Here is a 25,766-nt window from a genome sequence, read left to right as displayed (position 1 = left end):
CCACAAGTGAAGCTTATTCAGTGAGGAAATTCTTAAATGCTACGGTCTCTTGTCAGCATGACACTACTGTCCTACTTTCATGGCAGTGATTTACAAACTGCAGCATATGGGAGTCTGTGGAATTCAACTCACCTTTGGGAATGCTCTGCTGTGTGGGTGAGGTATGAAGGGTAAACTCTCTGAAACACCCTCATGACTTTATGGTAACCTCAAAGTGAGTTCTCACTAAACTTTGTCTTGGGATTTTGTGGCACACTTATCCTTTGGTAGGTTTTTTTGTCTTGAGTTTCAGTGGACCGGTCTGAGTCAAAGAACAGAAGAGCATGAAGGTACAAGAGGGATTTCCTGCTTTTTAATAGCAATAGGGTTTTCTGCTGGGTTCATATGGGTGGTAGAAACAAAAATATGAATGTGCTGTCCTGGCCATCCCTCCAGCCTTGATTAATCTTTTCCATTGAAAAGAAATTCAGGGTTTGAAAGACAGTCAGGTGTTGCCTACTCAGTGTGACTTCTTGGGAACTTAGTGAACTGGCCACTACCAATCCAGGAGGTATTTCTTTGTTACAAAAGCAGAAAGCATCCCTGGTGCATTTACTTCAACTCGAGAAAAAAATTGTTAAATCCCTTGAAATAAAGTTTGCATTAGAGCTGGGAGAAATGACATGGGGACTCGGGAAAAGCTCTTTTAACTTATGCTGAACATTTGCTGCTTTGCTGTATTTTACTCCAGTCTCAGCTTTGTAGCCCTGAAGGTTGCAAGCCTGAAACTAAACTCCTGAAATTATAAAAGCGTAAAATAAAGTGAAGGTTAATGGTCACTGGCTTCTTTCCCACAGGCCCTGCAAGCTTTGATGTGTGGAACACTAACAGAATAGGAAGGCACAAGGCAGTTATGTACTGTTGTTCTTGCAGTCAGTGTTAGTACTGTCAAGCAAAACAACACTTGGTAAAAAATAACACACCTGCACTGACAGTTGTCCTGGGAAAGCTGCTCTTGGAGACCTTGGGACAAGCACTGCTGTGTCCATTACACACTCTTGAACAGAACGAAAGTAGCAGAAGGGCCATGTGCCGAGATTCTTCCCTGACCTGTGTTGCTTCAGGGGCATACAAAGAGTGTAAAGGTGTTACACCTGAGGTTCTCAGGCTGCCCTCAACTCCCTTTCAGCAGGATTTTGCCTCCCCTTTTACAAGAGAAGCTCTAACAAATTTGCCCATTGGAAAGAAAAATGTGGCTTTAGACAACGTCTTTTTTTTCAGTATTTTGGGAGGAGGCTCACTGAAAAGGTCAATGTAAAGCTGATCAGACCTAAGGTGTAACCTTTTCAGAAGGATGCAGGAATTACCAGCTTGCTGGAGACTTCCAGTACTGCCTGGAAAAGAAGCACAGGCCAACCTAGTGAAGGTATTTGACTAGAGGTTTTGAGTTAGGGGTATGAATCAGAGAATCACAGAATGGGTTGGGTTGGAAAGGCCTAGAAGGCCATTTCCTTCCACCCCCCTGCCATGGGCAGGGACACCTTCCACTGAGCCGGGTTGCTCACAGCCCTGTCCAACCTTACTTTGAAATAGAGGATCATTTTAGAGTACTGCCAGAAATTATCTGGGGGAATGACCAACTGCTCCAAAATGGGAAGGAACTGACTCAGACAGAGTCAGAGCGGAAACTGAACTGAAGGTGATTAAGTTTCAGGTGTCTGTCCACACGTTTTGTCATTATTGGCTGAATGAGCTTTGTAATTATCACAGCAAGTTTTATGATGTGTAACAGAAATAGGGAGGAGCTGTGTTTTCAAGTAATTTTGACTGGTTGACTTTGAGGCATTCCTTTTTTCCAGGAACAGTTTAATGCCCATACATGTTCACAGATTTGCAAACCCCCTCCTTCTCTCACTGGCATTAGCATGCAGCACCACTGCAGTGTGCTAGCAAATGCTCCATAGCAGGTGGATTTCCACAGAATTTCAGCCCTGCTCCATCTACTGCCTGGCACAGGTTTCCATCAGCTCCTGCACTTCACTGCTTACTCTTGCTCTTCAAAGCTGTTAATTCATTCAGTGAAATTGGACATACAGATTTATGCTGGCAAGAACATGAGACAGTCTCTGTGTTTTCTTTGTGTTGGGGATGCAGAGAAGTGGAAGAAGAAGCATTAAATTGTATAAAACAGGTATTAAATTGTAAGAAGGTGCAGGTAAGGGGCATAGGCTACAGATATTCAGAAAAAAATCTCTACAAAAAAGTGTTTTATTTGAAACCTTTTAAAAAGGGGAAGACTCCTTGTTCCAGGGTGTAGATTGTAAATCTTTGATTAAATCCTGAAACAGCCCTATTAAATAGACACGAAGTATTCTGTGGTACTGAGGAAAGGGATCCTGGGTTATCCAGCTGCAGCTCTAAGAGCCTGTTACAACCCTGCATTTTAATGAACCATCAGCCCAAGGAGTGCTGCCTGTGCACTGCAGCATCCCTGCCTGCCTGTAAAACTCTCCCATCCATACACAGAGCACTTCTATTTGCACAGGCCTTTTCAAGTACATTTAAAAAAATCAATTCGGGAGAGATTAATTAATAATTAAGCTAGTATGGAATTAATCTTAGGCAAATCTGCTTCCTTTTTGCAGTGTAAGGAGGTGTCTTGACTGTCATATCCATATAGTGACCCAATAAAGCACTGATACCAAAAATTCAATTCTCTGTAGCTAATCAGCATCCTGTTACAGCAGGGCTGTCATTTGAGATAGCTTTTGTTTTCTCATGCATAATAATTTTTGAACATTATGTTAATTTTCACTAAATGTTGATGGGATAGGGTTCCTGAAGAGGGTACAAATATTCTCGACTGCTTTATTTTTTTTTCGTGTTTGAGCATGAATCACTTCCCTGTACCTCACTTTATTTACTTGATCAATGAGTCTTCTCTACTGGGGGAAGCAATTTAAAACTATTGTGAAAATGTCTCTAACATTTCTTTGTTCCTGGAAGCTCACTTGCTGCTGGAGCTGAAGCTGTAAACAAGGCTTTACAGGGGCACAACTTGGTAGAAATTCGAGGGCATCTGGTACATTTAAATGTAGCTCTTGGATTTTCTTTTTCTTTCTGTGAAACAGCTAATCAAGAGAGGAGAGGAGCTCAGACTGAAGGAAAGAAAGGAGCTAGACTGGGAGAGAGAAATCTAAGAAAGAAATCAAATGATGATATTTTTCCTTTCAGTGAGAACTAAGCCTGATCTAGGGGTTTTCTGCAACTGGGAATTTCCCTTAATAACTCTCCTTAAGGTTAGAGGCAGAGACAGGAAATCCTGTAGTCTGTGAAAAGGATGAAAATTCCTAAATCCTGATGTTGCTAAACTGAAATTAAATTTGCAAGTTTTGGATAACAGGGATATATTCCTTTAACTCTCATGTTCTCCCCCATCCTGCTGTAGTACATCCTTAGTTCTGGAAATCTCTTTCCAGTGCTCTTCTGAGCTAGTTCTAATAGGGGATCTATCAAAATTCATTATAAAAATACAAAGCCCAGGCATGCTGTGCAGTCAGCCATTAGTGTTCATACTGTTTGATGAATTAAAATGCCAGAAAGTGAAGCTAAGATACCATTCTGACAGTATGCCCTGCTTCAGGACAGGGAGTGCTCCTCTTCTGGAAGCCTCTGGCTTAGGGAAGGAGGGCACCCATCTCTCTTGGAGGTGCCTGTCAAGCCCCACTTACGTACACGAGCACATTTGCAAGCAAACAAGTATTTTGGTATCTTTCTCTGCTGATACTGGGGTGTTGACATAAATGTGGGACACTCTCAGAATATGCACTGGGTGGAAGTAATGAGTACTTGTAATAAATTCTCACTACAGAGTCTGCAGGAGCACTTTCTTTTCATCATCTCATTAACGACTTAGAGCCATTAACAGCTTAAAGTGCTGAGTAAGGATTTACATTTAATTTAAGCCTTCTGTTCTTAGCTGACAAAATGTATTTTACACACTTGATGGATGTAATTAGTGTGATGAGGCTTTAAAAGAAATTGGCTTGGTTAAATTTAGAATTTGCCATGTCAGTTTATACATGAAGCCAAGGCATACATATCAGTAGTTCCATGGCTTTGGAAAAATGCATTCTATTAACATGACTGATATATAGATGTTTTTAATTTGTGATACTGATACAGTCCAAATCCAGCATGCTTTCAGATTTGACAGCACAATCCATTATGCTACAATTTCAAATCCTTTTCTACTGCTCTTGCACATAAGAACTTACCATTATGTGCTATGGCTACAGACCAGCTATCTTTTGGATAACAAGGAATTGTGCAGAGCTGCCTAAGTTCCTGTGCTTTACTGAACTTTCATAAAATCAGACCTCCATGGAAACTGCTGGGCATCAGTGCCTGCAAACTGAGGCAGCTCCACTGCCCTCACAGCCCCTTTTCCCTGCAGTGTTGCTGCTTTCTGCTCAGCCTGACTCAGTGCTCAGGATTCCCATGTGGAATGTTTTCCCTCATACCTTCTGTGCTTGTTGCTTGCTCACTAGAAAAATGAAACTCTTGTTTGTGCTGCCAGCAGCAGCAGGGATGGGTAGAAGGTGTTGTCCAGTGTGCTTGGAGTAAATCTGTTCTTTAATGAAGGATGAGTTTCTGTCTGGCAATTGGAGCTTCTGAACTCATGTCATGATATTGCTGGTTTTGCTGCAGGCCTGCATTTTGTATCAGTTGTGCAACCTGGGAACTGTTGTTGAAGATAAATTGAAATAGAGACAACTAAACATTTAGTCCCCAAAGCAGAGAGCCTGTTTGAGCTAGGTACAAGTAGCCTTAGGAGGAGTTCCAGAGATGGGTTTCCATCCCTGCCTGGAGAGATCCTGTTTTGGAAGGAGGATGGTGAGGGATCACACTGTGAATCACAGCCCTGGGAGCACATGGGATGAATGTCCCAGCTGGAAATGGCTGTGATGTGCACAGTGGATGTGTCTGGGTGGCTCAGGGCTTTTCACAGAAGCTGGGTGCTCTGGAGCAGGGCAGGATGAAGCTGGCTGCTCTGAGGATATGACTCACAGCACAGATGGCTGCAAGGCTAATGCTGCCATCTGAGAGTGTCAGAGTACAAGAAACAATGTATTGCTAACAAAACTCTGATGTGCTGGAATGGTTATTTGATGTTACTCTTTTTTTGAAGAGGAAAAGATGATCCTTTTCTCATACTTTGACTAAGTGTTTTTGTATAAGATTACTATGATGGTTATTAGTGAGAAATGTGGGGGATAAACTCTTCTGGCTAAAAAACCCCAGACTTCAGAATCTGTAGCTGTTTTTTAAAGTGAACCATAGTTGATTATTTTCTGAGGTGAGTTCACTGTAACTGTGTGCCAGGAATTAGTGCCAGTCCTTTTTGCAGTAGGTCAGAAGGCAGTTCCCCAGGTAACAACACCCTTTTTCAACATGCAGCCCTCCCATTTACTGAGGTGGGTCTGCCCCATCTGCACCTCACTGAGGTACCACTGCTCCCTTTCCCTTGCAGGAGGATTTGCCAAAATCTCTGGGGAGGTAATTCTTTAGAGTAGGTTCATGAAGATGGCCACAGCACTTTGTGACCCTTGAGTCTTGTTCAAATGTCCTGTTCTGGGGAGAAATGGAGAGGAAAGAATGTTTCATAACAAAGGTTAAGTGTTAGACTGGTGCAACAAATGGGTGAGATTTGGGTGTTTAAATGCCCATTTGCAGGTTTGAAAACCTCTGCTACAGTCTGTTTTAAAAGAAACAAGATAATCTATAAGAGACTGAAAAAAATAATTACAGCACACTAATTAAGTTGAAGTCTGAAGTGTTTTTCTGTTTGACACCAGTCTGCTTTTTGTAAACTGTGTTCCCTTTCTCTGCTTTTATCACCTGCAGCTTTTGCACAACTCACCACAGGCCAAACAGATGCTTCTGCAATGCTAAATAATGCATTTGAACAAATGAAATCAAACAAGACAGTGTGTATGCTAGAACATACATAAGGAAGTCTGTATTTTTGGAACAAGGAATCCATTTCTGATGGTTGTGTTGTCAGTGGATTTGTACTACTAATGTATTACTATTGCTTGTTATCTCCCCTAGGTGTTCAGTGTTCCCAGCTCCTCCACCCACAGCTGCTGGTGATCCCGAGGGCACCTGGCATGCCCAGCTTTCACTGGGGATCCTGCCTTGTACCTTGGGGTTGGGGGCACCTTTTCTCCCGACTCAGAGCTGGACCAGAAGCAGATGATAACCTCATTACATTAGTTTGGAGTCTGTTTGTGAGTTTTGCAGCCTTTAGGGAACTGGAAAATAAGAATGCCCAAAAAATCAGAACCATGAATTCTACAGTGCTAACTGCTGCATACACTGCTGTAGGTAAAGAACTGGCATTCAAACCTTCAGTAAGTTGTTCCTGACCATAAAGGGCACATGTAAGAGCCAACAGCACAACCTAGGATTTGCCATGAAAATCAAAATAAACACCAGGAGGATGTGCTCAGCTAGAATAATGTATATGTTACCTGTTAGCAGTACCTTACCATTTCTACAGCTGTTGGAAATAATCATGTACGAAACAACAACAGTAAGATGAATATGTTTAGATTTTTTCCAATACCAGCTCAGTCCCACAGCTTTGGAAAGAATGTCTCACATCATAGGAAGATATTTTCTTTCTTTCATTTAGTAAGGCATGAAAGAAAAGAGAAGTTTTTTGTTTGATGTCTAAAGATGCCCAGAACCTGACAGTAGCAACTTAAAAAAAAAAAAAAAAGTTTAAAATACTTCCAAGAGATGCAGAAATGTTTATTTGACATTCCATTTTTTATCTATCTATCTATCTATCTATCTATCTATCTATCTATCTATCTATCATCATCTATCTATCTATTTTGTATCTTTTACTTCCAGTTAAGTTCTGGAAAAGCTGAGTGACCCTTCCTGACTTTTTACTAATGCTGTAAGCCACATGCAGTCCTTTCCCTGAGTTTTTTCTGTTTTCCATCTCAGTATAATTATGGACATGAACAGAGGTGCCCATGAAGATGCAGTGTTAGTACACCACACTAGGGATGGAGTGCCAGTATAAGCCCTGGCAAGTATGGGGGGCACTGCTGGGTTCCAGTGAGAATAACTCAAAAAGGCTGAGTTCATGGTGCCAGCTTCTGCAGGCTGCTGCCACTGTCACTGCAGTAGGTTTGCTTTCTTCTGGCATTGAGGAGTTAGGGTCCTGAGAGACTGACCTGGCTAGGTAGTGGGTTTGTTAGTTTGGGGAGGAAGCAGATGTGCACACAGAACTGAGCAGGTGATTTCCTCTCACAGATGTAGGGAAGCACTGGACCTTGAAATGCATTTCTGTCCTGGTTTGAGGGGTAAGTGGGTGAGTAATTAAGATATTTTGTTTGTCATGTGTCCCTGTGATGTATTAGTAGACTTTGGCTGTCACAGAATGCTGGGAAAATTAGCAAGGTTACAGTGTAATTATGAAGTCATACATGGTGTCAAAGCCTTCAGGCAGGAGTGTAAACCGTGATGGATGGGCAGTGTGGTGGTCATGAACACGGGAAGGGAATGGCTTTAGTGCTTAAGAGGACATGTGAGGGGTTTTGGGAGGACTTTTTTTCCAGATTACGTCTCCAGTCATTCAGTTGCTTTTTGGCAAACAAAAGAGTGTGTGGGAAATATTAACAAACAGTAAGTAAAGAATGAAATGTTTTGTTTTGTTAAAGAGTTTGGTTGATTTTAGCGATGAAGAATCTTAAACTTGAGAGTTTTCACATGAATATCTAATATTTCCTGTAATAACATCAGTAGGTCATTAAGCTCTTTAGGAAGAAGTTAATAAATAGGAATTAACTAGCCTTTTGACCCTTCTCAGTAAACAGTGCTTATTCTTACATTAGAATGCCTGTGCTGTGGTCATTATAGTATAACAGTGTGAGCAAAACAAGACTTGCAGGGAGATGTGATTTCTGTGATGGATTGTTGAATAAAAAGATAGTGCTTACTTACAAATCTTTTCTCATTCTTGCTTTTATGATGTTTGTGCCCATTCCAAATGAGATTTGCAGGTTCTCTGGTAGGCAAAATATTGGCCATCAGCTCACAGCTAATTGTCCCAGAGGGTCTTGGATAAAACCCTTTTTACTCTATTATGACCTCCTTGGTGATGTGTTCCTAGCTGTTGAGCTCTGTCACATTTTACTGCTTGTGTGCCCTGCTGTGTTCTGTTGGTGGTGGTGCCAGGGGAGAGTTTGGCTGTAACCCTGAGAATCACACCACAATCAAAAATTTTGTCCCACTATGATGATACCCACTCTAAAAAGCCTTGCTAGGAATGAAAAGCAAAGCACTGGAGCATGGACTGATAGGTGACCTCCCAGTGCACCTGAAGCCATCAAAAGTTGGAATTACAGCTGTATTTCCTCCAGTCTGGAGGGAAATGAGTTCTTGGGCACCTTCTTAGGGGCAGTGAAATCTGAATCTTGTCACCAGAGCTGTAATCCTGACTTCACTGTCTACTCTCCCTCGCTGTGGTTTAGGGTCATAGCAGGAACGTTGGCACAGAGTTACTGAGACCTAGTGTTGTTACAGCACAATGTTGCAGAGGTTTTGCCCAAGCAAATATGCTGCATATTCATGGCATATTTGCCACCGTATGACTTTGCTATTGTTTGTGAATTTGATCTTGCATCGTTTGCTTCTTGTCTCTTTGGATGTTGGGTGTTTTTGAGAGGAAGTTCTTATTTTGGCTTGTTCCCAGGTATTGAATTGCCCTTCTTTTGATGTCTAATAATATCTTTCTCTCGTTATTATAAACCAAAATTTTTTTTTTTAGTTTTCTGTTGTTAGGAGGTTGAATGAGTTGTTTGTGGCCTGAGTTTATTTTCTAGTCTATTAAAGTGTTGCTTTCTGAATAATAAGTTTTAAACCAGTAGCCAAACTTGTTAGAGCTCCTTGTCTACTCCTTGCCCTTTCCTGGCAGTAGTGACTTCCACACTGGATGGACCATTTCCTGCCAGCTTTCATCTGCTCTTATTTTCTCCGTGTATTCACCACATGCAGGTTGTGGCTGCTGTACACAGATCCAGTTGAGCACTCACTATGCTGCAAGGGTGTGATGCTTCTCCTGTGTGATACAGAAGGATGCAAGGGGAAGAGGAAAACACATCTCTGTGGGAATTGACTTATGCAGGAGATACCTGTGATTAAGCTCCCTACCCACTGGATGTCACTATTGTTCCACAGAAATTCATCCATGGAATATTTATCTAGCATTGAGGGCTGACAGCAAAGACCATTTGCTTGCAGCAAACTGAAAATATCTAATTGTATTTGCAGGCATATTGTGCATTTATGTTCATTTTGCAATTCAATTTTACATCAAGGTTCACCATTTTATAGTCATAAGAAAAGAAAGCTTTGCCAAACCTTCAGCTGGGATGACTCTGGAGGTGCAGATAGTGAGTCATGAAAACCAGCCAGCAGAGAAGGTTGCAGTCATTATACTCAAGCCACTTGTTCTCATTATTATTCTCTTTCTCTGCAGTTGCTGTAGGTGATCTCAACATAGTGAATGAACATTACCAGTCTCCTCAAATTTGCTTAGTACATTAGTTATTTTCCCAAAGATTTGCATTCTGTGTGGTGTGTTACTCTGAAATGGCTCTTGAATATTCCATGAGCTGGGTCTCTGAGAGGCCAAGCAATCCCCTGGCAAGGAGATCTGGGTGCAAGGGCTGGGTTACACTCCCAGTCCTCAGCCTCTGCATGATCCAGCAGATCACCTCAAATCTCTCTTGTCTGTTTGCCATGGTCTCTCTGCATCTCACAGACCAAGTCCTGACTGCCCTTAACATTTTTGGGGTGCTACAATAAAATAAAGCAATCTGGTGATTCCATCTAACATTTGTCTCAATATTGTCTAAATACACATAGATGCCAACCCAATGAACATGACAGTGGGCATGGAAGAATCCTGCACTTTGTCTGCAGCTTGAAAAGCCCTGGTCTTCAGTGGTAGCCCCAGAGCACCATAACTATCCCAGGAAAAGGAATAGTAAATGACTACAAATCCCAAAAACATACAGGAAAAAAAAAATCACAAACATCTTCAAGACCCATAGCTGCTCTCCTAAAATTGGAATATGTTGGTGGTATCAGCTCCATTAAAGAGGAGCCAAGTCATTGGAGGCATTGGGTCACATCTTATTCCTCAACTTAGTGCCTAAAGGGCTTGTGTGAAGGCTCACAGGTTTGTGAGAGCCATGGTAGTTGCTGTGGCTCTTACTTTGACACCCTCTAAGGACTGCTAGGCATCACCCCAGTGAGGTTTTAACAGTTTTGGGAGAGACTGGCGCCAAACTATCCAAAAACCAAGACAAAATGGGATCAAGATTTTAGATACTGCAGAGAAGCAAAGGAGAAATTTCTTTGCTGGAACCTTTGAGGCTTCAGCACTTCATTTGTATTCAGGAGAGGGGCAGCCTTTCATGGGGACTGCAAGTTGTTCAGCTAAGACCAAGTCACTCCCATAAGGTTATTAGAATTTGTGACTCCGGTGGCCTTGCCACCCAAACCAAGTCACTTCTGGAGTGTTTCATTTGACAGTGGTGAGACTCAGTTTAGCTGAGTTCACGTGGGTTTTGCCCACATGAAAACACGGAGTTCATAATGTGTTTTAAGGGGCTGTGGAGCTGGTTCAAAATGTTTTCTAAGCCACAGGCACTAGAGTGGGATTTAAAACCTTGGCTCGCAGGACTTGGGTTGTGCACAAGGTTCAGAGAGTCACACTGGGTGTGCTTTGTGTGTGGTCAGCCAGGGGCTGCAGTGTCAAAGACAGGGGCAGCAGTTACACACTGGCCCAGATGTGTTTGGAGATACCTGCAGCTGGAGTTCTCGGGCTGCGAGTGAATTGGTTCATCTGAGCACGTCTGTGCATGAATACAGGTGCTGGATTTTTACTGTATTTTTGTTATCCATCCATGATTAATGGCAGACTGGCTTAATTTTCTTTTTCATGCCTATAATTGATTATTCAAAGGGAGCTAGTGATGGTTTTACAGGTGTCATTTTCTGAAGGAGGTTGTGGATTGGTTCTTTCTGAGTAATGTTTAGAACAAGGCATGAAAGAAACACAAAGCATAGTAAGTCCAACTCAATTATAGACATCTCTCACAATCATAGTCCATTAAGAGGTTTTAGAAGATGTATTGAATATTTTTGAATAACAAAAATTCTTAAGTAATACCATGAAATTATTTTCTGGTTGCAGTTAGCAGTCCTAAAACAAAATATAAAAATTTAATTTTAATGTGTATTTATATTTGTACACACACACGCGTGTGTGTATGTATGCATGAACATATGTTTTGGGGCAAATCTCTTGTGTTTGGCTGTACCTAATGTTAGTCACCACTGCAGAGATGAAAGCCTCTGAAGTACAGGGATAGTTGTTAACATGAAGTTTATAGCAAACTCTAATGCTTCAGTACAGAGATAACCAAGACATGCTGGTAGAAAACTGAATCCTATAGTAGCTAGGATAATTAAATGTGTATTGACTTTTTAATAGCAACTTCCAAGGTGCAGCTGAGGAGCAGCTCTGCTGTGCTGCTGAAGTGTCTCAAGCACTTGCACTGGTAATGGTGTGGGGTCCTGGTACTCAGGGAAATGGGGTCTCTCTTGCAGGGCTCAGTACAGCTCCAGCTTCCACCCTCAGCTATTTCCTCAATACAGTCCTTGAAAATGAGAATGGTTTCATTGTGTGAAAAAAACCCAGCCCAAACCGTTTCAAGTGTATTAGTTCTTTTAAGAGATGTTTCTAGCTTTGTTTTTATTGTATTGAGCATGTTTCAAGGTGACTGACTATGACTGGGTTTTTTCAGTAACAATTCAGGAGAACCTTCTGTTAAGGTTTTGCTTTTTCTAATCTGCTGCAGTGAAACTGCCTTGTAGAAATATTCCTTCCCAAGTGATTGAAGATGTGCAGTTTACAAAGCCAAATCAACTTTCAAAATGGAGATAATTAAATTACTGACTTCTATAAAGGTGCTGCTTTATTATTTCATACCCTCCCTTCCTGATAATCAAAATAAGAGGTATGACTTATTTGCAAATATGGGGGATATTACATGCTTCTGCAGCCAACAAAATACATGATTTTGGGAGAAGGAAGGCAGGGAGTAGCTGGGGTGCAAATCTGTATTTTGCCGAGAACCACTGGTGTATGATTAGACATTAGAACCGAGTATCTGTGAATTCTGTAATGTCATTAGGGTTTTGGTAAGAGAGGAAAATTATTTACCACTGATTTGTGTAGAGGATTTTTGGGTGTACTCCTCTCACATCAGTGAGTAACCAGTTTTCTCTGAAAGACCTTTGCAGCTGTAGTATGTCTAAAATGCACAGTGTTTGGCATTTTAAGTGATGAAGCTTTATTTAGTTATTAGAGGGACACTGTGCAAAATATAACACACAACTTTAGCATGCCTAGCCCAGCCAATAAACAGAAACAGAAGAAAATGATGGATTTTAATGGTTTCCTCAGCTACATAAATGCCTTTGACAGTCCTGAAAAGAGAATTCCTAATGAGAACTGAAACAAATGTGTGCAGGAAGTGGTCTTGCTTTTGCTGCTGCACATTTGAGTTCCTCTAATTGCATCAATAAGGAATTTCTGCTCCTCATCTAATGAATGCCTTTTGACTATCTTCTGAAAGGCAACTGAATGTAGGGATAAACACTGGCACCTTTTGTATGAAGTCACATAAACAGGTTTCAATTGCTAGCTATCGGCCCTAGAAACACTGTGCTATAATGCAGCACAGCAAATACCACTGTACCTCTTTATTTTTAATTTCTTATTAAGCCTAGGTTTCCCTCTGCTTTGCCTCTGATGTGATACTTAAGGATGCTTTTTAGTCTCTCTTGTGTTGGCAGCAATCAGGCACTTTTTCAGAGCTGTTCCTGCACCATCTCTATCCTCAGACAACTCAGAATTCATAACATACTACATACCTGGATCTTTACTTCTTTCTGGGCTCAAAAAGTGAGCTTTAGAGCAAGGGCTGGGTTTGGGGAGGCAGAGGGGGATACCCCGAATTTGATTTTTTTGGGATTGTTGTCATTTTTCTCCCCAAACAGAGGCACAGTTAGTGCAGGTGCAGTGGATTACTTATGAAAGAAGTTTTCTATTTAAAGACAAGAGAGACTTTAATGAGATCAGCAGAGGGTTTGTACAATAGGTATTGTATTAAACCAGAGCTCAGGCTTCACATTGATTGAGGTATTTAAATTTCAATGAGTCGACTATGTATGAGAGTAAAATGACCAGTATTATGAATGTACAAAAAAGGGACATGGAAGAGCTGTGCCAGAAAAGTGAGAAAAACGTTCCCTTTATAGTCCCTAGAGTTCAATAAAGCACCACTATTTCCCAGCTTTTAAAAGCTCTTTTATCACAATGGTTCATACCTCGCATTCCCTGGAGCCTGATTTGTTATACGTGCAGGGTCCCGTTCCATTCAGCAGCATCTCACTGGTCTCAGTGTTGGTAGGTTTGTAATCTACATAAAATTCCTGTGTGCTTGGAGTCATTTGCTTCAGCGACTGTCTTTTCTTTTTCCTGTGCCTTCGCATGAGAGAGCGCTGCTGCAGCTGCTTCATGCTGGCAGGGTACCGCTTCCATGACACATAGATCACCAGCAGGATCACCAGCACCGACAGGAAGAGAGCCACGCTGCCTGCTATGATTTTATGGAAGGAGATGTGTTCTGTGTCGTGCTCGGGCTCAGAGCCGGCTTCGGTGGCTCCCATAGTTGGGGGCAGAGGGGGCTTGCTGTCATGTTTAGGCCTGGTGAGTTTTGGTTTAAACGTTGGCTTTGGGAGAGCTCGTGCTAGTTCAAACCTTTCTGTGGTACTCTTGCCACAGATGCTGTAGTTTTTCACTGCATCGATAACATTCACCCCTTGCAGCTCTTTGGGGCTGGCACAAATAATTGTATTTTCCCTCAGCCCTTTAAAACTTTTAAGCCAGTTTACCAGTGAGCAAATGTTCCTGCTGCATTCCCATATATTCCCGGCAAGGCTGATGTCATTGAGAGATATCCAAGAATCCAAAATTTCTTGACCAATAAATGTGAGCTTGTTTGAATCCAGGTTGAGGCGCTGTAAATTGGGCACACACTGAAAAACACTAGGTCCACTGAAAGCTTCTATTTCATTGCCAGATAAATCAAGTCTTTGTAATGAGCTCCAGGTCCAAGACATAGTTTGTCCTATCACACTGATTTTATTCCACTGTAAATAAAGGTTTTGAAGGCTGACTAGCCTTGGAAAAAGTGCCAGGTTGAGCTTAGAAAATTGATTGTGCTCCAGATGAAGCTCTTTCAGTCTGATCATACCTGCAAAGACATTCCTTGCTAAACTCCGGATGCGATTATAACCCAGGTCCAACAGTTCAAGGTTCCTACAATCTTGAAATATTCGAACAGGGATGGTTCTCAGGGAATTGGATCGCAAATGTAAACTCAGCAGCTTCCTTAAGCCCCTGAACTGTTCGGATCCCAGAGACTGCAGCTGATTGTATGACAGATCCAAATTCCGGAGATTTGTCACAGGTCTGAAGGTATTATTAAGAAAATAGGAGATTCTGTTGGAACTCAAGATCAACTCTTTTAGTCTGCGTATTCCACTGAAAGCATTTTCGTCAATATTGCTGATGTGGTTATGGTCTAAATAGAGCCAGGTGAGTTGATTAAGACCTTTAAATTGATTGTATTTTAGTTTTTGGAGGCTGTTATATCGAAGGGACAAACCTAAACAACCAGCAGATATACTTGAGGGAATCTCCTGCAATTTCTGAGATTCACAATATACCATTTTGCCTTCACACCTACAGCCCTTAGGGCATCCTCGTTCAGCAGAAGAAAGCATTGTCAGTAATACAGTAGGGGCTATTACCAGAGCTACAGCTGATCCGCTCAGTAGCCTAATTACATTGAAACCTGGAAATAAAAACAACTTAGAAAAGTTATCCCCCCACACATCAATCATTTTTTTCAATCATGCTAAAATCTTTTACTTCAGCAATCATTTAAAAAGCCCTAGATTGACTTGACTACTTTTCACACTGGGGTTTTTTTTTTTTTTAAACTCAGGGTTTTTTGATTTTTTTTTTCTTGGTTTAAGAATACCTCGGTGTAAGTACTGACAAACAGTTGGGTAAAAGAAAAGGTGTAATCCCTAAGCCATTTAAGTATAATAACAAATCACATCAAGGTAAGTTTATGGAGCAATTAAAGCACAGGCTATGCAGTAACTATGAACTATAAATTAAAAAGGTAACATGAAAAACATACCCATCCTTTGTGTTGTTCAAAGGTCGTCCTTAGGTCTTTTGTTTTTTGCTTAGTGTGCCACAAGCATGGCAGCCCCTGTCAGCTGCACTGTAGTGAGTCAGGGCTCGCTGACACCCAGGAAGAAAAATTGGACCCCTTGGGAGATGGACCGATTTTGGAGCATTATTCTTTGCCAGCCGTGCAGAACACTCCAAGAATAAATCAATCCCAACAAAGCATTCGCAGCAAAATGTCAAATTCTTCCTAGGTAATAGGATCTTCATGGATATTACGGTTTTGCATCTTTCTAGTTAGGAACCTGGCTTTTAGAAGGTTGCTTTACAGGCGAGCATGTTGGTCGGCGCTGCCCGCGGCGCTCAGCTCCGGGCGCAGCCGCCCCCGTCCGCCATGGGCCCGCGGCTCGCTGCCGGCCGGGCGCGCCAGCTGCGGGGAGCCCGGCCCGGGACGCGGCTCCGGCGCTGCCGCGCTCGCATGCCGAGAGCTCCGGCCGACTGTGGCGGGCTGGCGCCGGGCGCAGCCTTATGTAAAGCTGCCCCCAGCGGCAGCAGCACCGCGGGCATGTGCAGTGCCTGCCTTCCCTTGCAAATGAGCGAGCCCTCCCGGGAGAGCGGGCGCTGCTCGCTGCGCAGCGGGCAGCTCCGTGTGCGCTGCCGAGGGGTGCCGGACTGCCCCGACCCTCTCTGCGTGCTTGTGAGAGCTGCCCTGCATCCCTGAGCTTAAGAGCTCAGCGGCAGCTGCTGAGGCTGTGGTCTTCAGGGCTGACGTGACGTTTGTAGGATATAGATACAAATTTTTGGTAGGAAGGATTTTTTTTTTCTTATTGCATTAGATGTGTTCATATAACCTTTTTGCACCCGCTCACTATTTTTCAGTGAAGTATCAGACCCCTCAGTGTGTCTCTTATCAAGTGCTTTAGAGTGGACTGTATTTTTTACAACGTGAAAAATGTTTTGGGGCTGACATTTTCCATTTTTGCTTTTCTCTTCTCTGTTAAAAGGCTCAGTGCCAGGAGGTTAGAAGAGAGTGCTGTGCTCATTTATTTCCCAACTTGCTGTCACTTTGTTCCACAACACTAACACTTCAACCACAGGCTTCCAGAACCTTTAAAACATAGCGACTACTCAGCTTGGTGTAGTACCTTAATGAGGTGAATTGTTTTTACTGTTGTTCAGGACATGGACAGGATGTTATGTGAAGGTACAGCAATGCCGAGCTTTTTATATGTGTTATGCTCTACAGCTGTCAGATACCACCAAGAGAGCCACCTTGTCTTTCCTTAGTTTTCCCTTCTTCCCTGTGTGCTGTGGGGAAAGAACACATGCTCTGGTCTGGACAGAGCAAGGCTAAGATGGTGCTACAGCAAATCCACCATGCTGGCAGCCTTCCTTCACTGAGAAATATGTGGTCACAGATGATGGTGGGCAAGTGGAAAATCCTGGCTCTTTTTCGTGCAAGAATGGGCAGGGGGCTGGAAAGAATTGTACTGCTCCTTGGAAGAGAAGTGCAGAGTGCAGTCCTCAAATGCAGCCAGACAGTGCTGAGAACTGCTTTGCCTTTCTGGGGGAGAATCCTTACCCTTGGAATAATGTGCTCTGGTTTTTCCCTAATTATTCACTGCTGTGAGAATAGAATAACTTAAAATGAGGTGAAACCTAGAATTTTCCAGGCATTAAAATGCCACCTTTGCTAGTACTTAGGCTGTGAATGACCTCAGATTTACAGTAATCCCACAAGTATTAATGCACCAAACCAGAGCTCCCAAATGAGGAGTGCAGTCATTCCTGGCTAACACCTACTAACATCTTTCATGTCAGAAATACATTCCTGCGTCATGGCACATTCTGTGAGAATTCTTCTCTTTGGGGCAGATTGGTGGAGAGGGAAAGGGTTAATTGCTCCATTAATCTCTGTCAGTGTCACCATCTCCGTGCTCTGCTGCAGCTTGTTTGGGGCTCTGCAGTCTGCTCTGTAGGGTCGAGCAGCAGTGACAAACTGCAGAGTGCAGTGGGGACTGAGCTCTTCTGCTGGCAGCAGTGTCATGTGCCAGTCTGGTGTCCTGCTACAGGCTTTCCATCACTGCCTTGGGGAGTCTCTGTTCTTGAAGGAGCAGGAAGAACACAGTTCAGACCTTTGGTAAGTCAATTTGTCTTTCGGAACTGCTGCTCTTCCTCTGTTGACAGTAGATGTCTGCGAGAGGTAAACTCCTTATTGAAATGACTCTTTTAGGTTCCTAAACTTAAATGGCCTAAAATTAGGTCTCTCTCTTCACCTGGTTCAAACACAGCACGTAAAATTTTCAATAACATCCAGATCCTTTCTCCTGAAGAATTGGTGCAACTTGGTGTACATCTGCCACTCAGCCCTCTTCCCAAACTTTGCCTGTTCTCTGGCTTTTTCTTTTTTTGTTTCTCTCTCTCCTCCACCTTGGTTATGGAGTTAACAAATAAGTTCTTGGCCACCATGAGTCAGCAGAGCTTCAGCAACTTTCCTAGGGTTTTAATAATTGCCAATATACTGGACTAATAAGAGGGAACAGCCACTCTTTACCAAGAGTTATTTTCATTTTTCTGAAAGGGGTGAGACATCAAGATATGAACAGAGAGAGCATCAAATCTATGTTAATGGATTGCCAAATTGAATTTTCTTTACTGAGATCCTTTTTGAATTACACAAGCAGGAAAAGTGCCAGAGTTTTTTAAAATTACATTTCTATATCTTTATACAGCAGAATGAGTTCTTCTCCAGTAGTGGAAACAAAGCTCCCAGTAGGAAACATTTTTTATAAAATTTTAGGCCAATCTGGCCATATAAACTATGACAAACAGAGAATTAAGTGAAAGCTGTGTTTTACATAAGAAGATACACCTTGTCTATCAGTGTCCCTCCCCGCCATGGGACAACCATTCAACTCATGGAAGTGGGAAACGAGACCTGGAGGCCCAAGTGGATGGCTTCTCTTATGGGGAAGCTGTGGAGAGCTTCCATTAGAGCCAATCCCATAACTCCTGAGTGCCCAAACCCAGGAGTTTGCTGCTGCCTGCTGTGATTGCAGCTTGTGCTCTGTGTCAGTTCCTGTGCATCCATTCTGCAGGACAGTTGCTGTAGGCTCACCTCTGCTCACTGCCAGGCAGCCCTGCCTCCTGTCCAGTCCTGGAGCAGCGCTTCCCAGGCAGGAGCAGGAGCCAGAAGGTGCAAGTGACTGAGGCCGGGTGACTTCATGCTGACTGAAGATTAGTGCTCAGGAGCAACGTTATTCCATCTGCCTGAGAGAAAGTATTTTAGCCTATTCTGCAAAGAAAAACCTCTTAAGAAAAATATTTTATTTATTTGTGTAGTCTTGAACATACAAAGTTCAAGTCTGTGTTTTGGGGCTTCAGCCCTAACCATAATGAGATACCACAGAATCTGGGATGCTTGTAAGTTTTGAGTTTTATGTGACTAATTTTTTTTCCTGGGCTTTTTCTGAGGGGAAAAATGGCATAGATCAGGAAATACAGTGGCAAATGTGTTATTAGATATGTCTTAACATCCATCCAGATGAAAAGAGACGTGTTGGGCAGAGCCTGTGATGAACACATAGTTTTCTTTGTCTACACAACAGAGAAGTTCAAAGTTGTTTGGAAATTATGCACTATGCTAAGGTAGTGATAGTCCAGATTTTTCTCCTGGTGCTAAACTTTCAGTAGGTTTTTTATCTGGGTATTGTTCTAGATTCATTTCACTGCTGTCTGATTTTGCGCTAATTTGCTTCAATTTAAGGTTTTGGGTTTTCTTACGTGGTTAAATTGTAGTGTGTTTTCTTTTTCCATTCATTCTGGCTGAATTCTTTGTACCTAGATGCAGCTTCCCTATGGAAAGCTTAGTGTGAACTGCAGCCAAAATAATAAATTGTGAAAGAAAAGGCGGCATTCACTGGGAAAGTCTGTTCCTCTGAACAGAGCTGGTTTGGAATTGAAACTTTGCAATTCCAGAGAAAAGGGGAATCAGCAAATCATGCATTTTTTAGGATTATGAGAAGGCACCTGTAATAGCCAGGTGCATCTGTTTGCTAAGTACATTTGAAAAGGGGGGGGTCACAGAATTATCAGGCGTCAGTAGAACACCTGAGTTCTACTGAGGGAAGTGAGGGGGAGGGAAGTGATGTAAACTTCCCAGAGTGTAAGAAACCAGGTGCTAGTGGGATTCCATGCAAATCAATCAAAAGCCTTCCCCTGTTCTGGCACATGGTTCACCTTAGCCTTTGTCAGGATATTCCATGCTTACTCTTTAAATTCATTTAATGATGATGTTACAGAGAAGGAAAAGAGAAAAAAAAATTGAAAGGTTTCTGTTGCTTCCATGAGAAGTACATTCAGGAATGCAGTCTGAGCTTTTCTAGACACAGGGCATTATGTTCATAGTACACAAACTTTGGAATTCAAACTAGACCAGAATACAGCTTTTTTTCTGCTGACAGACAGAGCTCTTGGGTCTGGGAGTGCCTTTATGTGTGAATCACACATCCCTTTGGGGACCTGTAGTTAGCAAGTGCCACGCTGTGTTCTTTTTGGGCTGATGAAGTGACACGGTGTGTCATTCCCTTGGCTTTATTCCCCTATAAAGGAGCCAGGAGTCAGCTGGGTTAGCAGTAGTAGCTTGCTCTAAATGGTACTGTGGTGTGCTATCACTGTATCGTTAGGAGAGATAAGTCTAATAAAATGTGTCTGCAATTTTGGAGCCGGTGATTAAATGAACCTGCTGTTCCACAAGGATCAGATTAGAGCTGGGGGCGTGTAACTCCCAGGGTAAATATCAGAGCGTGGGACGGCACAGGGAAACTCAGGATGCAACACTGGCTGAAGGCAGACATAAGGAGAGGGACGTGTGAGAAAGCCAGGTTCAAGGAACATGTGGGTGAGGGAAATTGAGGCAACAGAAAATGTTCTGAAAAAATAGGGAAAGAGGATTGAGACTAGAGAGGATCTTATCCCAGGAGTTGAACTACAATGCCCTACAGGACAGTGGTGGTCAGTGGTAGGTGAGGGCGATGGATAAATTAAAATACTCTCTTGCCCTCCTGCTAAGAAGTATTGTTTTGCAAGGCCTCCCCCACCTCTGTGAGGGTCAAAGGATCCTGTGTTACACACACCAAGAAGCTGAAGAGTGTAGGAGGGCACTCTGGAGGTCAGTGTGCCCTGTACTGTGGGACGGCTGGCAGAGGACACCAGGGATACATCTGTCAGTGTGTGTGCCCAGCGGGTCCCTCTGGGCCTTGGCACAGGCCACTCGGGCTATTGCTTCCCTCATGCACAGTTACACACTGTTGGATAAGGAAGCTTTTCCAGCTGGACCCTTCTGGTTAAGTGGACATTGTGGACAGGTCACAGGGGCTCTGCCTTTGCTCACAGCATCCATGCTGTGACCAGTCAAAAGTCCTTTAGCCTGAGGTCACAGGGGCTCTGCCTTTGCTCACAGCATCCATGCCTTAATGAGGCACTGGACACTGTTCCCAGGCTGGCTTTTTGTCCTGTGATTTTGATGCTGTTTGAGGGTAAAAGGAATGAGGGACTTGTCTTCACAAACAAACTGTGGGTCTGCTGGTAGATAAAACTGGTAGTGAGAGATAAAAGAAACAATGGGAAGGATTCCACTGATGGATGAATGGAATGAGAGAGACTTGTCTTCACAGACAAACTGTAGGTCTGCTGATAAATAAAATTGGATACTGAGAGATGAAAGAAACAGTGGGAAGAACCATAAATTCCATATGAATTCCACTGATTGACACAAGGAAAACAAAAAGGGGGGGTTATACATTAGAAGGGGGTCTCGGGTATCAGACATTTCAGGAAGTCCTCTGAAGTACCTCAGGCAATGGGGAAGAGAGATGGACATCGGCCCAGAAATGAGGATAAAAAGGAGGCTGTGTCCTTCCAAATTTTGGAGAGACACCAGGGGAAATGCCTCATGGCCTCTCCCTGTATTTGAATAAAGTTACAGGACTCCTCTGTCTCCTTTTTGGACATAAACCTCTGGTGTTTGTGGATTAATTTTCGTGGCAAGGGCAAGCAGCCTGTGCTTGTCTCATCCTCCAGAGACATGACATGAGATGCAAAGCTATCATTTCACTTACTCTCTGCAATTAATATGACCACTTCTGTTTCAGTGGATTTAGTGTTGTTCCATTCAGGCTTATCCTACAGCATCTTCCTGAAAAGTTAATATGAGTAGAAGCAGCAGAAAGTGCTGGAGGATGAATGATCATCATGGAAGTAAAAATTAATTATATCTTCCACATAGTGCTTCAACCTGCAGAGCATGAATGATCCCCACCATAAGTGCCCTGGAGATGTGTAGGGCTGATATGCAAGGCTGTGTTGGTAGCCTCTGCTTGTGATTGTGCCTGCAGTCTGTGTGAAGGTGCCAGAGACATCAGGTTAAAATAAACCCAGGCTTGTTGCAAATGCTTCCTACTCTTCCATGTGCCGGGACGCCATTGCTGGAAGAACACCTATTGTCTGATTGTCCAGACAGCACTGCCAGGGCTTGGGTGGCCTGACTATTGGGAGATCCTGAGCTATCACCATGAAGTGTGCTTGTCTGGGAAGAACGATTTGTCTGTCTTCGTTTAAAAGACAAATATCTGTCAAGGAAGGTGGAAACCTTCCTGGAATGGAAAAATGACCCCTCCCTTTGACAATTATGGCGCTTTCAGGCAAAAGTATGGGAAAAAGGAATAACAGTCCCCTACTAGAATATATACACACACACACACACATATATGTAACAAGACAGACCAACAGCAACAATAAAAACTATGAAAAAATAAACCCAAAGGAACCCGGCAAGAGCCTTTTCCCTCCCGCTGGGCACTTTTGGCTTTGGCCCAGCCGGCAGGGGACGCTGTTGGCGTCGTGTGAGGGAGCGGCGCGTGCATGGCCTCGGGGGCAGCCCCTCATGGCCTCGGGGTCACAGCCCTCATGGCCTCGGTGGTGCCCCCCTCATGGCCTCGGGGGCAGCCCCTCATGGCCTCGGGGTCACAGCCCTCATGGCCTCGGGGGCAGCCCCTCGAGCCCCGAGCCTCCGGGGGTTCGGTGGCCCCGGGGAGAGGGAGGAGGCACGGGCTTTGCTTTCCCCAGGCGCTCATGTGTGTGCTGTGAGTATCCTGGCGATGGCAGCCGCCGGGGTTCCAGTTAGGAGCTGGTAGATGCTCTCTCCGGAGACAAGGAAGAGGTGGGGGCCCGTTTTCCCCTGAACACCCTTGGAGATGGTGTCTCCCGGCGCCCCGGGTGCCCAGAGGCCCCAGTCAGACGGGCAGCAAGGAGAGCTCCGAGCAGCACCGTGACCCTCAGCAGAACCAAAAACCACCCGAACTGCTCCGCTCCCCGCACAGCCGCCGTGTTCCCCCTCAGCTGAGCGCGTGCCCAACGCCCCTTTCCTCCTCCCTGGAAGATTTCAGTGGAATGCTAGAACCACTGGCCAGTTCTTTTGTATCGGAATTGAGGACTATTCATCCCCCGGGTGTCAACTTCCTCTCCTCACCGCATGTTTTTTCAGGTAACAGATGGGACGGGATTCACTGAAAAACCCAAAGCCACAAGAGTCTCCTGACTTGTGCCTTGCTGGAACAGTTCTGCGTGTGCCTCAGGGGCGGGCTGTGAGGGATGGCAAAGGGAATGAGCTTCCCGGGCAGCCAGATTTACGGGGACATCTCACAGAACAGTTTTGTTCAAGAAGTCTTCAAGGGCTGGGACATCAGTGTGGAGGCATTGCATAACTGAACCCTGACGGGGCTGCAGCCTGGTCCCAGGGAAAACCAGTAATGCTGACAGTATGCAGTTCTGGCCAGAGGGAAAGGACTGAGCTCTGAGCATGTGTTGTCATGCTGGTAATGTGAAAAACGCCAATCACTTGTTTTTAAAAATTTTAAAAGTTTAATAAATTGGTTATAAAAATAGTAATATAATTAGAGTAATAAAATTTGAACAATTGAGATGAGGACAATATGAGACAATAAAAACAAAGAGATACGGATGTCCAGGTACCTTTTTCTGGGCAACAGGAGCCTGAAAAAGGACCCCGGTTAACAGAGGATTAACCCTTAAAAACAATCGCCTGTTGCATATTCATACACCTCATACATGATGCATAAATTCCATTCAAACACAGGATTCTCTCTGGTCACTGTCAGCTTCTTCCTCTTAATCCTCATGCCGTCTTCCTGTCTGAGCGAGGTGGGAAGGAGTTAGTTTTCTGCTGATAAGGGGGCAATCAATTCCCTTTCTCTGAAAGATTTAGGTGTCCTATGGCTTCTGTCTGGTGCGAATCCTTTCTTAAACAAATATCTTACATAGCATAGTTTCTATTTTAACATTATGTTATAACCTAAAACTATATTTAATACGCTACTTAAGAAAATTAATACAGCATAACTTTATAACATAGCACATACAATATTCATTTTAATACTTGCGAAAAGTCAATCATCAAATACACATTTTTCACAGTAAGAACAGGAACAGCAACGTTTGACTGACGTTTGACTGAAGACGAGGTGGTGGTAGTGCCAGCCATGTGGCCATTTGCACAGTTTTGATGTTCACCAAACTTTAGACCTTTTCAGTGTTCCATGTGTATGTGCAATTAAATCTCTCAGGGCTGGCTTTGCCTTCTCCACTGTTCCCTCTGCCCTCATGCCTGTAGCTGTTCCTGTTACACTCCTACTCTTTGCCTATATCTCTGAGAGATTAGTATTTGTCGTTTGCATGGCATGGGGCACACATAGATGATGCATGTTCACACATTTCTTAGGAGTTTCAGACCTGTGCCCTGCCATACATTTAGCTCTGTGGGGCTCCAAATGAAGCTGCCTTCATATCTCACTATGTGTTGAGGCTGTAGAATTAATTATTCTGCCAGGTCAGCCCTGGAATATCTGTTTGCTGCAGTGGCTCTGTGACTGCTGGAGGAAGGCAGCTGGCAAGAGCTTTCATTATAGGAAACCCATGACATCCACATAATATCAGGAACCATTATAACTTGTCCAAACCTGAGCTTTTATTCTAATTTTTTGGCATCTCAGTATCTTCATTTACAAGAGAGGAATAGTGGCATGTAATTATTCTTTAAGCTTATCAAGCATAACAGATGATTTGCTTGACTTTTTGTCTGACACCAGTTATATTCAAACATAATACACTTTCCATCAGTTAAGCTGTCTGTTTCTTTTTGGAATTCCAGCACAGGTTATTCTATGTCTGTATTGTTATGGCTATAATTTATTCTGATGCCTTGTTTTGAGTTTGAGTGGCCAAATAGCAGAATTCCATGTGAGGACAGTGTAGTTGTCAAATACAGAAATACAGACTTCTGTTTAAAATGCAGAATTATCTTATAGCTGTGGTTAATAAGTTTGCCAATATCTGTTCACTTACAGAACCTTTTGAATGTTACAAGAGTACCATTTTGAAAATGACTGCAATATTCGCTGAATATTACCTTTAATTTTCCATATAAAAATTACAACGGACATATTTTTGGCTTCTTGAAGCAAAAGTTATATGTAGTATTTCTTAGGATCAGACCTGAATTAGTAGAAGACGTTTACTGGTGTACTCCGAGTCTTACTGCTCTTCAGCATGAACAGGCATACAGGGGGCAGGAGGGTAGAGTAGAATGATTTCATTTGACATGTTGAAATATTCTAAAATATTTTCCAGTCTCTCCTTTCACTTGCTTATGCATGAAAAACTCCACAGAGAATAAAGCATTCCAGCTTTCCTCGGTTGGGGCTCCTGCTTGGACTTCAGTACAGTGTGAGGCTGTGATTTCCAGTCTGAGACAGAGTGATGTGTTATTAGACAGCATTAGTAACATTTTGACGAGAAAACTAAACATGGCAGTTGAGCAGATTTGCAACTGAAAGAGGAAAACATGAACAAAGTTAAGCATATAATTGTGCTCATTCCCACTGTGACTAGCATAGAAATGATTTATTCCAAGTGGCTGCAGTGGCATGCTTAGCCACTTCCTCTCCTGGCTTCAGCCTAATGCTGTTTTCTGTCATTTTCCTGCAAAAAGAAGTTTGTTCTTTTTTACATCAAAAGTTTCAGATTTTTTAGCTTTTAGTAATTCAGTCAAGTCTTTTTCAGTTACGCAAGCTGTGGCAGCTTGTAGATACTCCAGCTTTGGTAGCCTGGTGCTCCTGAGAAGGACCAGAATGTTAATTATGCTGACAGTCTTAGTTAACCAGCCTGTAATCAACTGCTGCTTAGGCAGGGGTCACTCATCCATGCCAGTGATGGTGGACTAGAACTTCATGATTTAAAAGAAAATACATGCAGGGATGTTTTAACTGTTCCATTCTGTATTTGCCATCCTTCTTTGTCTTTTCCTATTGGGGTGTCTGGTAGACAGAGCTCTGAAGAAACAACA

The 25,766-nt window shown here is 43.1% G+C and overlaps 2 protein-coding genes across 4 annotated transcripts in view; one reads left to right on the top strand and one right to left on the bottom strand.

Annotated features, from left to right (window-relative positions):
• LRRTM3 (leucine rich repeat transmembrane neuronal 3) overlaps nt 1-15,619 on the bottom strand; it is a 78,662-nt gene extending 63,043 nt beyond the window's left edge. The window contains exons 1-2 of one of the 2 annotated variants that reach the window (XM_041427256.1): nt 15,354-15,619; nt 13,468-14,999 (exon numbers count right to left, since the gene is read on the bottom strand). In XM_041427256.1, coding sequence (XP_041283190.1) covers nt 13,468-14,999; nt 15,354-15,357 — 1,536 coding nt within the window. In that variant the 5' untranslated portion in view covers nt 15,358-15,619. Of the gene's footprint in view, nt 1-13,467; nt 15,049-15,353 lie in introns of those variants that run through there. The other variant, XM_041427255.1, reaches the window with a different exon arrangement.
• The window catches only part of CTNNA3 (catenin alpha 3), a 426,086-nt gene that overhangs the window by 175,815 nt on the left and 224,505 nt on the right, over nt 1-25,766 (top strand). The window lies entirely within an intron of this gene.

The sequence above is a fragment of the Onychostruthus taczanowskii genome, unplaced genomic scaffold (genome assembly GCF_017590055.1).
Source record: "Onychostruthus taczanowskii isolate IOZ18803 unplaced genomic scaffold, ASM1759005v1 scaffold98, whole genome shotgun sequence".
NCBI lineage: Eukaryota > Metazoa > Chordata > Aves > Passeriformes > Passeridae > Onychostruthus > Onychostruthus taczanowskii.
This window is presented reverse-complemented; position numbering and strand designations above follow the sequence as displayed.